The 14,899-nt window shown below is 40.8% G+C and overlaps 1 protein-coding gene across 1 annotated transcript in view; it reads right to left on the reverse strand.

The window, feature by feature from the left end:
* The window catches only part of sdccag8 (SHH signaling and ciliogenesis regulator sdccag8), an 86,530-nt gene that overhangs the window by 18,042 nt on the left and 53,589 nt on the right, over window positions 1-14,899 (reverse strand). Inside the window, exons 15-16 of the mRNA XM_061965131.2 lie at window positions 12,248-12,356; window positions 8,052-8,183 (exon numbers count right to left, since the gene is read on the reverse strand). Of these exons, the coding sequence (XP_061821115.2) occupies window positions 8,052-8,183; window positions 12,248-12,356 (241 nt within the window). The remainder of the gene's footprint in view (window positions 1-8,051; window positions 8,184-12,247; window positions 12,357-14,899) is intronic.

A 14,899-nucleotide genomic window follows, 5' to 3' on the forward strand; every position in this document is an offset into this window, starting at 1 on the left:
CGGCGTTTCTGGGTGTTGTTGATAAACGGTTTTTGCCTTGCATAGGAGAGTTTTAACTTGCACTTACAGATGTAGCGACCAACTGTAGTTACTGACAGTGGGTTTCTGAAGTGTTCCTGAGCCCATGTGGTTATATCTTTTACACACTGATGTCGCTTGTTGATGCAGTACAGCCTGAGGGATCGAATGTGACGGGCTTAGCTGCTTACGTGCAGTGATTTCTCCAGATTCTCTGAACCCTTTGATGATATTATGGACCGTAGATGGTGAAATCCCTAAATTCCTTGCAATAGCTGGTTGAGAAAGGTTTTTCTTAAACCGTTCAACAATTTGCTCACGCATTTGTTGACAAAGTGGTGACCCTCTCCCCATCCATGTTTGTGAATGACTGAGCATTTCATGGAATCTACTTTTATACCCAATCATGGCACCCACCTGTTCCCAATTTGCCTGTTCACCTGTGGGATGTTCCAAATAAGTGTTTGATGAGCATTCCTCAACTTTATCAGTATTTATTGCCACCTTTCCCAACTTCCTTGTCACGTGTTGCTGGCATCAAATTCTAAAGTTAATGATTGTTTGCAAAAAAAATTTTTTTATCAGTTTGAACATCAAATATGTTGTCTTTGTAGCATAATCAACTGAATATGGGTTGAAAATTATTTGCAAATCATTGTATTCCGTTTATATTTACATCTAACACAATTTCCCAACTCATATGGAAACGGGGTTTGTATATAAGTATAGATCCACTATCCACTAAAAGTCAGTCAACACAAAAATTATTGTGTAAATACACGTGAGTAGCCTGGTCCTTGGCATGCCTACAGTCAAGTATGGCGGTGCAAGGGTGATGCTGTGGTGCTGCACGAGGATGCTGCGGTTCATTGAGAAGAAATCTGAAATAAGTCAACCCAGCGTCATTCTTGTTTGACTTATTTTCAGTGGAGAGTAAACCTATACTCAAGCTGAACACTGACTACTAGGGCTGGGCGATAAAACAATATCAATATATATCACAATAGAAACGTAATCCATATCAATAAAAAATGCGTTTGATATTTTTTTTTCTTCTTCATCAATAGAAACTGGAAAGTTGCGAAACTGACAGCGTCATACTTGCCAACCCTCCCGATTTTTCCGGGAGACTCCCGAAATTCAGGGCAACTATTCTATCGAATGTTTGCTAATTTTCACCCAAACAACAATAATAAGGGCGTGCCGTGATGGCACTGTCTTTAGCGCCCTCTATAATCTGTATAAACAGCGTGCCAGCCCAGTTACATGTTGTATGAGGCTTCTGCAGACACACATAAGCGACTGCAAGGCATACTTGGTCAACAGCTATACAGGTTACACTGAGGGTGGCCGTATAAAACAACTTTAACACTGTTACAAATATGCGCCACACTGAACTAACACCAAAAAAGAATGACAAACACATTTCGGGGGAACATCCGCACCGTAACACAACATAAACACAACAGAACAAATACCCATGCGTCGGCTGAGGTGGGCAGGGTTGAGGGGGGCGGGGTTTGGTGGTAGCAGGGGTGTATAATGTAGCCCTGAAGAGTTAGGGATGCATGGGATTCTGGGTATTTGTTCTGTTGTGTTTATGTTGTGTTTCGGTGCGGATGTTCTCCCGAAATGTGTTTGTCATTTTTGTTTGGTGTGGGTTCACAGTGTGGCGCATATTAGTAACAGTGTTTAAGTTGTTTTATACGGCCACCCTTAGTGTGAACTGTATGGCTGTTGACTAAGTATGCCTTGCAGTCCCTTACGTGTGTAGGGCAGAGCCCGCATACAACATGTGACTGGGCCGGCACACAGGTAGTGTAAAATCGGACGTTAAAGTCACTGCCATCACGGCACGCCCCCAGTATTGTTGCCCCGGGAGATTTTCGGGAAAGTGAAATTTGGAAGTCTCCCGGAAAAATCGTGAGTGTCAGCAAGTATGCAGCTGAGGCTCCGGAGCCGCGGGTTGCCGACCCCTGCACTATTATGTTGCAGTTTATAAAGCATTTTTTACATATTCCTTATTTTTGCACCTTCATTTTAGGAGGTTATTGTTCAGTGTTCAATGTGATTTTAGAATTTTGTTTACATTAATTGAGTGTTTTCCATGCTTGTGTTGACATTTCCTTTCCTTTCTGCCTTGATAGCTGAGAGGATTATAATCAGAAGGTTATGTTCTAAATGAAAATGTTTACATTTAATATATTTATCCTGGGCCCTCATGTAAAAAGTTTGCTTATGCACAAAAACCTGGCGTACGCCGTATTTCTCCGCAAAAATGAGATGTATCAAAACTGACCATGTGGAAACTTGCGCTGCCTCACACCAACTTCATGGCTAACGTACGCACATTTCAAATTCTGTGTATACTTTAGGGACGCACAGAGGGGATGCTGGGTAACAGTTCACATGAAAAAAGTGCCAACTTTTACTCCTCAGACTGAGACTATCAAAATAACATAATTTTCTTATCAAACTGTAATCTGACCAGGCTACTGTATACATTTACATTTTGATGTAAATTACCCAAATTATATTTAAATTGGGGTAACTTTTACAGTCACCCACCTCTTCTAAAGTTTTTGTAGGCTGAAAATCGCTCTGACATCACTCGAAATACGCAAAAGAAGCACCTCCAACTGACTTATGATTGGTCAAACCATGCGGAGGTCAAGCACATGGCTACTTTCGCTATGATTTGCGTATTCATTAGGGGGCAAGTCAAGCTACACCGACACTTGGGATCAATTTGAATTGCCGTGTAGAAAAAGAAATGTGCTTGGCTTTGTGCGTGCGCCGCACTCTTTAGTACATCTGAATTTTTACTGGCGTATGTTGCTTTTCTGGATTTAAATTTAAGTATTTGTAGTAAGAACGCCACGCAACTGTTACATGACGAACCTGGTTCTTATTTTCCATAGATGATAAATAATATCAATAATTATCGATAACAATAAAACCGTGTATCGTGATACAGTTTTCAGCCATATCGCCCAGCCTTACTGACTTCTCTAAAGTATATCCAAATTGACTTTCTATAGTATAGCTATGCTGTAATTGAAATGTGGGGGGTGCACTAACTAGTGTGATACTGTATCTGTTACCTAAACTAACAAAAACCTATTCAAGTATCCACACCTTCGCTGTAAAGAATCCTGTGTGACAAACAAGAAGAAGAAAATGTGGTCAAGTGGCTCCAAAGGCAGAAGTGAAGCATCCACCAGGAGGATTCATCCACAGAGTAAGTGTCAAAAGCAGAAAATAAAACTCACTAAATGCCAAGAGTGATTATCGTAGTTCAGCTGGGGAAGCGAGAAGTTAGGCGCCAGCTTCCCAGCCAATCCACGTTTGGCAGACACATTACCGCTCAGACAAACCTCCTGAGGACGCACAAACAAACACACAAGCCACACATGCACACAAAACATTCACTCTTCACCCTCCTTGACAAGCTACATTGTTCTGCCTGCTTTTTTTTTTAAGGCAGCTGGAAGATGATAAACTTTTGCTTACGTCTACCCGGCGACAGGTTAACATAAACTTGTGTGTGGGTGTGTTAGTTTTAAATGGAGGTTCTAATGTAAAGATCCTACAGAGAGGAGGAGCGACAACACCCACACACACTCTGGAAAACATGAGCAGAGGTAGGAGACATGCCAAGCACCCTGTGGTGACACACTGACACACACACTGTTACATACACAAAGGCTGTGTACTGGTATCATGGCCGGCGATGGAATCATTTTTAGCCGTTGCTTTGTCTCATGCCTCACTCTTTGTTTGCTACGTATTTTACCTGCAGTCTACTAAAGAAGTTAAATACCCTTGAAGTTGTACTGAATTCCCACAAAATGTGTGTCTCCAAGATTCGCTATTGTGCACTTACCGTAATTTCCGGTCGAAAGGGCGCTGTTTTTTCCCCCACTATTTAAACCCTGTGCTTTATACAGTGCTGTTGCGGATGATTTATGGATTTTTCCAGGTTCTCGAGCTACACATGCCGCCAATAAATTTAGCTCTGTCACATCAGACCAATGAAATTGTTCATAATAAATCAAACGCACTCATACAATCATTAAGTCGGCCATTTAGTGGGTTATGCACTCACCCTTGTCTTGGAGAAGACAACAAAATGCACAAGACGCAGCCCCAAAGCTGAAAACGATCATGCAACCATTTAAACCGTTTAAAAAACGAAACAACCGCCACACCGAATGGAAATCCACAACCACTAGTGGGCCCCGAGAACAACCGCCGCACACCAAAGCGCAGGAGAAGAATGAAGTGCCGTGTTACAGGCACTACCTTTTGTTAAATGTGTAAAATGAACACAAGCGCCTGTGTCAATATTTCATAGTGTACACCTGTGGCTTATTGATTTGTGCGGCCAATACATGTAAAAAATACAATATAGCCAAAAATAGGATGGGTGCAGCTTATAATCAGGTGTGCACTATAGTCACAAAAAGTTGTGAGTTAATTTTAGATCATTCATGAGTGAGATCGGCCGACACCGTATCGATCACCGCACTTTTTGGGAATTTTACAATCCTTAATAGAGACAAAAAGACAAAAATTAAGGGTTTTTTTGCATTCTAATTTGTAAAGATCAGCTTGTTCTTGGTGTCTGGCAATGCAGGTAATGGGAGAAATTCATTCTGTCTCTAAATCACTTTAAAAATATATTCAAAAACCGCCAACAATACTTAATTTATGTTCCGTAACCTGTATAATAATAACTACAGCTGAAACGATTACTCGAGTAACTCAAGTAATTCGATTACAAAATATATTCCAGAAATCTTTGCTGCCTCGAGGCGTCGTTAAGGTTTTTTTTGTTTGTTTTTTATACGGTATTTTGCCTCGTTTAGTAGTCAAAGCTCACGTTTCGTACGGACTGTTTAGGTATTGCACAGCGTGTTTATGTCAGATCATACGCCACGAGTTTAGTAAACTTTTTCGCCGACATAACTCGCAATGGCAGACGCCGCAGAAAGCAGTTGACAAGAGCCATAGCAAAACGAGGGAATTAAGAAGCGACAAAAGTTGTTTAATGTGTGGGAACACTTCACACTAAAATCGAAGGAAAACAGTCGTATGCAAACATTGTAAAGTGGAGCTCGCATAGCACAATAGCACAAGTTCGATGCTGCAGCACATGTCGAGAAAGCATCCGATTGAGGGACGTCCAGAGGTAAGTCATCTATTATCAAATGTAAACGCAAAAGCTGTGTTAGTAAAATAAATGTTATTCATTAGGATAACCAGGATGTGTTCTTTCACTCCCGCGAAGTCATCAAATGCCGCCAAAAGGTGTTGAAAACTAACAATGCTATCCAAGCTGTCGTGTTCAATTAGCCTTTCATTAGTAACCACGCGAAAGTAGTCGTGCAAAGTTATTCAAGTCATGCAACCACATGCTACTTGGATAGCTTGCACTTGCACCCACTATAGTCTCTATAGCATAGGCGTCGATCTACAATTCTGCCAGTGGGTGCTCGGACGGGCGGTAAATCTGACGCTACTTTTCTGAGCATGCGCGGTTTTTGCTTAGTGGTGACTCACCACTGGTTGCACATTTCAAATGCAGTATTAAAGGCACTACTTAATCCTCTTTTTATGTTTGTTTTGTTTTTTGATACTAAGAATATTTTTTTATTTGAACTTTCTCAGGGAATATTAATTTTGAACTAATTTTATATATATATATATATATATATATATATATGTATATATATATATATATATATATATATATATATATATATATATATATATATATATATATATATATATATATATGTGTTTTCATCTCAAACATGTTATGATGGCAAAATGAACATTGATTACTATTTTGCATGCAAAGAATGCAATGAACTGTATTGCATTCTTAAAATTTAAAGCTGTTGTCGTCATTATTAAGTGGTTTGTCTTTTTATATTGTTTATGTATTGTTGGCAGGTTGAAAACAGTCAGCAGATTTGCGTGGAGAAACCACCATTTAAACGGCACCGTATAATAATCTTAAAAAATGCATGAGAGACAAGAACTTCGTTTATGCGGTCACACCACACAGCACATAGGGCTGTGAGCGCACCTGTTGGCACAATCAACCACGGATACATTTCAGCTGTGTGTGTCAGCCTTCAATAATGAAAACAGGCGTTTAGGAAATAAAAGACAATTAGGCCAAACGCAATAATTGACGGCACATCTTAACATGTATAATTAAACCTTAACTAAGCAATTATAGTGACTCACTCGATGGACAGTTGTCTGTTTAGTCCGGCTGGCCAGGGAAGTTTTTTCATGTTGACTTTGGGTAAGCACAACATTTATGTTGACATAGTTTGGCTCCAAGTTCCACATTTACAGCGTCAAAACACGCCAAACTCACTTTCTCGGCTTTCCTCACCCTCTCTCTTTTCTTTATTTAATCATGCTTTTGCAGGTACAAGTTTAAGAAAATACATTCAAAGAACCTATCCCTGATCTGCATCTACTCAGCGGTATATATGAACTATATGTTTGATGATTAAAAGTCCTTGAGCTTTAAGGGATTACAGTCACAAACTGAGGTGTTTGTTCAGCCTCTTCTTAAAAGGCATGAATACTGCTTGATGTAATGTCTCCAACAACCTGTCTTTGTGCTGGTTTCTATAAGCAGCATTTCATCCTCCGTATATTCAGATTAAAAAATATAAGGTTGTGAATCCTCATCTGTCCAAAAATAGTAGACTTTGTTGTCTGTTACCAAGTCTGCCATGATTAGAACACACTCAGTAGTAGGAAACACACACTTGTTGCCGGGAGTCGGAAGTGCGTTGCTATGGAAACCGAAATAAATGCGCTGAGGAAAGAAGTTCTGGTAATACGAAAAAATTACCAAAATATGGGGTAAATATTGAACATATTACATATTGTCATGAACTTGTCTCTTACTACATTATATATAGACTTGCAGTGTATATAAAACGTTGCTGGAGGGTTTTGAAGTTGTTTTATAGGGCTTTGAAAGCGACAACGGTGACTCCCATGAGCCGCATTTTGCAAGCGTGTTTTATCATCTTTAGAATCCTAAAAAAAGACGTGTGTTCCTGTCTCTCATAATGATTGTGAACGAAAATTCCAAAAAATAATGTGCAGTTCTCCTTTAACTGTACACGTATTTTGGTGCGTGTTATGACAGTTTAACAATATCAACACAATACATACATTTTTAACATAATGGTTAAAACAAAGTCAATAAACAAAAACTAAAACTACTATCTCCATCATTGGTTTTTGCGCTCAAAGTACTCATCTGTCCAGGAAATTATTATTACGGTCTGTTGCTAAATGAACTACTCAGGGCCTCCATAGTGTCAAACATGAGGTGAGAGGGACTTGACTTTTCAACAGCAACATCATGCTAAGTTAACCTCGTCGCTAAAGAAAAATGATCAAACTTCTGCTTATTCCTCCTATTCGGGCATGTTGACTTGTGTAAGTGTAACCATGTGATATTCCTTATTTTGACTTTCTAAGCATGTCCAAAACAAATAAACCATATTAAACGTAAAGCTCACAAATTGTTAGATAGAGCTCTGAGATGCATTTCCAATGGCGCTTTTTTTTCTTTTCTTTTTTTTTTTTAAAGCTGCCCTCTAAAGTGGTGCACATTTCCACGGGGCGAGTTCATCAAGCAGGGGTTGTCAGAGACGGTATTATGTCAATCATGTCACGAGGACAGAGGTTTTTCCTGCGTAACATCACAAAAAACGAAAAAAGCGAGCCTTTGAATGCCTCTTCTCTCAACAAGTGAGGAAGGTGATATATTTTTCATAAAAAAGGCTAGAGACACATATCACTGTTAGAACATCATTAAAAAGTCACTTTTGCGTAACAGTGGATCTTTGATGAAGCTCCAACATTTTCCCATCTCACTGATCAGAGATGTGTTCTGTTCTCCCTATGATGCCAATAGGGTTTTAGCTTTCAGCGTTGGAAATGGTTTCAATGGCTCTGTGGTGGTCATTCGTGCTTGTGCGTACCTGTTCTTCATGCGCTGGTGCATGTGTCCATGTTGAGTACATTGTTCCTCCAAGTTGGTGCAGCGAGCTCTCAGGTTCTTCACTGTGTCCTCAAGGTATTGCTTCTCTGCCAGAAGCTGCTCCACTTCCCTCCTATAAAGGGCAGAGTGTAGCGTTAACTTGTCAATCTACTTATTTTGATGGACTTTAAAAATGTCCAAAGGTAAAGATGCGACTAAAATCTTCGACTTGCATCTGAACCTGGAGGGCAACCCAAGACTATTTTCTGCTTCAGCAGCATGGAGCGGCTCAGCAGCGGGGGTCGGCCTCATCAGTACACACATCCTCGCTGAAGCCGTCCAGCAGGACTTTAGCCGCTACACTTGTTTTGGACCTTAGGAGCTCAAACAGCCAGAGGCCCACCAAACAGCAACACTGCTGCTGAACTACAATTACACACTCTAACAAGTATGTGTAAAAAGCCCACACAGTAAAGGCCATTCAAGGTGAATAGTTGTTAGTTTTTAAGGGTTTGCCAACTCTATGTAACATCTTTTTGTGTGTGCACGTGTGTCCTGTGGCTGGTGAGGGCAGCGCGGTCTGGCACGGCCAGATTGGGGGCTGTCATGTGACTAATGTGCAGCACAGCTTCAACAGCTGACAGAACACTGGGCCCAGGGTCACTGTCATACACATACACACACACACACACACACAAACAACAACAGACACACTCATACACACACCAGATGGAGAGCCAGGCAGGCCTGCTGTGATGACAGTAGCATCAGGTTTAACAAGAAAACAGGTCAGGCAGGAAGATAGCATGTAGCATTTGGTAAGCATAAGTATTGTGTAAGTAGCACATAGCCTCTACAGAAGTGAGCCTCATGTTGCGTTTTGGGCAGAATGTCTAGTGAGTAGCATGTATCATTTTCCGTAAATTCTGGACTATAAACTGCTATATTTTTCCCAAACTTTGAGCCCCGAGGCTAATTTATGGATTTTTCTTTGCTGATGGCCATAATGCAAATAGTTTTCATAAAACACATGCAATTACACTTAGATGGTTTTATTGTTTGTGCCATGGCGCCATCTTGGACGAGTTTGCGCACTGCAGGTGCTGCAGGGTGAATGTCTACACAGTTGCTGTTTAAAGCTTTGAACCGTTTGTAAGTTTTACTGTTGTCTTTTTATTTCCCTGCCTTCTCTTGTGTTGTGATGTGTTTCCGCAGCTCATTAGTCTGCAGCGAGGGGCGGACACTAAGGCACACCTGCAACCTATTTCCACCGAGGACTATTTAAGCTCACCTCCCACAGCTGGCTCTTGTCGGTTAATTTATCCTGCACCTTCCACGTGCACGTGCCTGCTTCGCCTCGTCAGTCCTGGTATGTTGTTTTTCCTTAGTCCTGTAATTCCTAACGTTGTTGTGTTTGTTTCCTAGCCTCCTTTACCCTGTGTTTTAGTGTGCCCTGGCTTCTCCCCCTGCCGACCACTGAGGAACCTGTTTTCATTTAAGTATTCATGGTGTGCAATTTCTGCCCCATCGCTTTTGGTTACACTTTTTGGACTCATTAAATGTATTCCCTTTTTGTTATTCAAACTTGCTTCTCGTCTCTGCATCCCAGGGTCACCCCCTTGACCAGTTCCTAACATTTACAATATAACTAAAACAATTCTTACTTACTAAACCGTCCCATGTGTTATGTCTGTAAAAGTGTTTTCATGCATATTTGTATGTGCTATCATAAAGTACTGAAGCCAGCGTTGTTAGCATTAGCTAACAAGCTAACACGTTTACGAGTCACTGTGTTAGTATTATTACTTACAATAGCATTCTATTTTTATTGTTCCAGTTTCCTAACTTCCTCAGTAAATTCACCAAGATGTATCCATGGAGTTATTAGGTCTGTTTAACTGATTGGAGAGCTAGGTTCCGCAGCTCGTGGGTCCATGACAATGTCTGTTTTGTTTGTTCATTCGTTTTACTGCCGTGTTAAAGACATCGTTTGGAAACAAGATATGTAAATAACTCATTTCACAATGTATATATGTATCTGCTGCTAACATATGGAATATATTTTTATTTTCTCTAAAATCTAGTGTGGCTTATATACCAGTGCGCTCTTAAAGGGGAACATTATCATCAGACCTATGTAAGCGTCAATATATACCTTGATGTTGCAGAAAAAAGACCATATCTTTTTTTAACCGATTTCCGAACTCTAAATGGGTGAATTTTGGCAAATTAAACGCCTTTCTAATATTCGCTCTCGGAGCGATGACGTCACAACGTGACGTCACATCGGGAAGCAATCCGTCATTTTCTCAAACACCTAGTCAAATCAGCTGTTATTTTCCGTTTTTTCGACTGTTTTCCGTACCTTGGAGACATCATGCCTCGTCGGTGTGTTGTCGGAGGGTGTAACAACACGAACAGGGACGGATTCAAGTTGCACCAGTGGCCCAAAGATGCGAAAGTGGCAAGAAATTGGACGTTTGTTCCACACACTTTACCGACGAAAGCTATGCTACGACAGAGATGGCAAGAATGTGTGGATATCCTGCGACACTCAAAGCAGATGCATTTCCAACGATAAAGTCAAAGAAATCTGCCGCCAGACCCCCATTGAATCTGCCGGAGTGTGTGAGCAATTCAGGGACAAAGGACCTCGGTAGCACGGCAAGCAATGGCGGCAGTTTGTTCCCGCAGACAAGCGAGCTAAACCCCCTGGATGTCTTGGCTCACACCGTCCCTTATGCCACCGAAGATGATCAAGAGAAGAATATCGACCCTAGCTTCCCTGGCCTGCTGACATCAACTCCAAAACTGGACAGATCAGCTTTCAGGAAAAGAGCGCGGATGAGGGTATGTCTACAGAATATATTAATTGATGAAAATTGGGCTGTCTGCACTCTCAAAGTGCATGTTGTTGCCAAATGTATTTCATATGCTGTAAACCTAGTTCATAGTTGTTAGTTTCCTTTAATGCCAAACAAACACATACCAATCGTTGGTTAGAAGGCGATCGCCGAATTCGTCCTCGCTTTCTCCCGTGTCGCTGGCTGTCGTGTAGTTTTCGTCGGTTTCGCTTGCATACGGTTCAAACCGATATGGCTCAATAGCTTCAGTTTCTTCTTCAATTTCGTTTTCGCTACCTGCCTCCACACTACAACCATCCGTTTCAATACATGCGTAATCTGTTGAATCGCTTAACCCGCTGAAATCCGAGTCTGAATCCGAGCTAATGTCGTTATAGCTTGCTGTTCTTTCCGCCATGTTTGTTTGTATTCACTATGTGACGTCACAGGAAAATGGACGGGTGTATATAACGATGGTTAAAATCAGGCACTTTGAAGCTTTTTTTTTAGGGATATTGCATGATGAGTAACATTTTGAAAAAAACTTCGAAAAATATAATAAGCCACTGGGAACTGATTTTTAATGGTTTTAACCATTCTGAAATTGTGATAATGTTCCCCTTTAAGTCCAGAAAATACGGTAGTTAGTAGCATCTATTTCATTGAACAGTATGCACCATTAGGCGGAACATACCGTCTAGTGAGGGTACTATAGTTTTATTAAGCGGCACATGACATTTAGTAAGCATCATGTAGTATTTTTAAGCAGTAAAAAGTATCTAGTCAGTATCATGTAGCATCTTTAAACAGCTGGTAGTATCTAGCTAGTATCATGTGGCATTTTTAAGCCGCACGTAGCATCTAGCAACTATCTTGTAGCAATCTTTAAAGTAGCACGTAGCATCAAGAAGGATAATGTAGCATTTATAAGCCACACATAGCATTTAGTGTATAATGTAGCATTTATAAGCCGCAAATAGCATTTAGGTAGTGTAATGTAGCATTTAAAAGCTGCATATAGCATTTAGAAAGTATAATGTAGCATTTATAAGCCGCATACAGTAATTAGGAGGTATAATGTAGCATTTATAAGCCACAAATAGCATTTAGGGAGTACAATGTAGCATTTATAAGCCAGACAAAGTATTTAGAGAGTACAATGTAACATTTCTAGGCCGCAGGTAGCATCTAGTAAATACCATGTCACATTTATAAGAAAGTAGCATGTAGCATTTAGAGACCAAGTGATGATAATACCTGTAATATAAATATATCTACAGTATGCCATTAAAGCATGCTGAGAAAATAGAATTGACTAGTTTTTAAGATTTTGAAAAACTATTGTTGTCATTACCGTCTGTTTCCTGTCAGTTCCTCCAATGTCGCTCCCAGTGTAAGGCACTCCTCCTTTAGCTTCCTGATCAGGGAATTTTGGGAAGACAGGAGTCGGTTCAGCTCATCAACTGCAGAAGCAAGACAAGGAACATGTCAGTTATAGTATAAACATACAAAAATTTAATTTTTATGATGGAAGTAATTTACCTCCCTGTGGAAGTGTCTACATTACGTACACTGATGACACACACACACACACACACACACACACACACACACACACACACACACACACACACACATATATAGTTAAGTTACATATGTCGCACTCCAAAACTGTCAGCATATGTGTAGTGATCAAAGTAATGTAGAGAAATCAAAGTGATGTAGAGAAAAAGTAAAGTGCAAACGTGACATGAGGTCAAAGTAACTTGGAGGAAGAGGAGTTGTTGGAAAGTGCTGTTGTTCTCCTCTCCGCCCTTCCTGCCTTTGCCTCTTTCTGAACACTCCAACACTGGGCTTTCATCCCGCCTTTGAACGCAGTCACAGTGTGCTCTCCAACATATGTTTTGCTCTTTACAAAAAACACAAAAAAACAACAATGGCAGACGTTTTTTGGACTGAGGCAATGGTCCACCTGCTCCGACATGCTGTTACCATCAGGCTAAAGTTAACAAATCAAAATAAATACTAGTGATTAATTGGGGACAGTTGCAGTCTTTGAAAAGTTGCATGGGACGATTGAATGTTGCTTACAGAGACTAAATGGTGGCAAGAAAGATTTGAAGTAAGGTTAGACAAAAAAAGTAGTCAAGTTACAAGTTATAATAAAAAGTGATTAAAGTCCTAAATTAAACACATGAATGTTGAGAATATATATTTATTATTGTAAAATTACATGTTTTTGCTCTTAATACTTCATCTTTATTTTTGTGAAATTTAAAGTGGTTTCTTTGATTAAAAAAATAATAATAAAATAAATTCTCAGAAAAATTTACATACATTTGTTTGGTAATTGATTCTTGTAAAACTAAGATTTTATGCATAATGTATGTACTTATATAAACATAATGGCTTCATTTTAATGATTTTTGACTTCATTGTCTAAATTACATTGTGACTAGTCTTATAATATACATTTTAGTTGCTAATATGCAACCAACATATTGAAATACTCCCCATCATGTGTCTATATGGCATCTTGAAAGGTGAGTAGTTTGACTTTATTTTACTCGTATTGCACAGTGGCGAATGACAGGTAAGACTGTTAGGAGATTACAATAAAAGTTACATAAAACGATTTCACTTCAAATTATTTTTTGTGGGGAAAAAAATGGCAGCTGAAAGCGTACGTCAAGTGTGGCCAGCAAGTGCCACTTGCCTAACTTTGATTGGCTTCATCTTGTAGGGAACGCACAGAGGACATGCAATCACACGCACACACACACACACACACACACACACACGCACACACACACACACGCACGCACGCACACACACGCACACACACACACACACACACAGAGCAAAGTTTGGCCAGAGCGGTAAAAGTTGCAATGAAGAATGCTAATTAGCTGAACAGGCTTTGAATGCGTCTGGCCGTGCGTAGGCCAAAAAGAACCCTGGGACACAGAAGCCCGGCAGAACTGGCACTGGAAACAAACAACAGGAAAAGCGCACGAGAGAGAAAGAGAGAGGGGGGGAGGGGGGGGGCTAAGTGAGTGAGGTGGGAATATCTGATGTCATCTAGCTCTGTATGCGTGTACTAAAAAAAAAAGGTGGTGGATGAATGGAAGGACAAACTGATGGAGGGAGACTTGGAGAGCAAGAAAGCTAATTATCTCGCTCGTCTGTCGGCCGGCGAGAGGAAGTGATGCGAGCGACTAAAGGACGTCCACTCCTCCGTCCCCTCCTTTTCCTCGCCGCTCACGGTGTCCTGCTGTGCTCTGATGTCAGCTCTCTTTAGACAACATGTGTGCCGCCGCCCCGTGCCAGAAAACAAACCCTTTGTTTACGCCTCCTCTTCTTCCCGCCAAGCAAAACCCTCCCTCCCTCCACTCCCCTCCATCTTTGTTCCCACTACCAGCGGGCCTCCTCGTTGTGGAGGGAAACCACAGGTAAGTAAAAAAAAAACTAAAAATAAGGGGGGGGTCCAGATGGTGCGACAGATGTGCAAGCAGCAGTGAGTTGGATGAGAGGCACCAGCAGGGGGCGCTCTGCTCTGTTGTGGTCACCTTCCCTGCCTCCACTTATCTTGGCTCTTTGAGATGGAAGAGGTTTATTTTAGACTACGCCCACTGCAGCCGTGTTGCATCAAGGTGGAAACGAGGCGACACAGTGGAGCAGCACGCCAGCGGATAACTTTTTTGTGGCAACACCAAAGGACTCTTGTCAAATCGAAAATCTTGCTCCAGTGTTTTGTGAAGGTCCTTCAAAACAGCACGATCTCTTGTCATTAATATGAGCTTTAACTAAAGTTTATTCAGTTGGTCCTTAATATAGTAGAGTGATTCTGTGACAAAGGATCTTTGATACAGTTTATGCAGTTGGTCCTGACTAGCATTTTGCAGCAGGTTCTTAAAAACAGCAGTGATCCAGTGACATGGGATCTTTGACTTGGAGTTTGCGTTTTTATCTAAATGGTAAATGGGTTCCAAAGACATGCACCTGG

The sequence above is a fragment of the Nerophis lumbriciformis genome, linkage group LG02, assembly GCF_033978685.3.
Source record: "Nerophis lumbriciformis linkage group LG02, RoL_Nlum_v2.1, whole genome shotgun sequence".
In the NCBI taxonomy this organism is placed as follows: Eukaryota; Metazoa; Chordata; class Actinopteri; order Syngnathiformes; family Syngnathidae; genus Nerophis; species Nerophis lumbriciformis.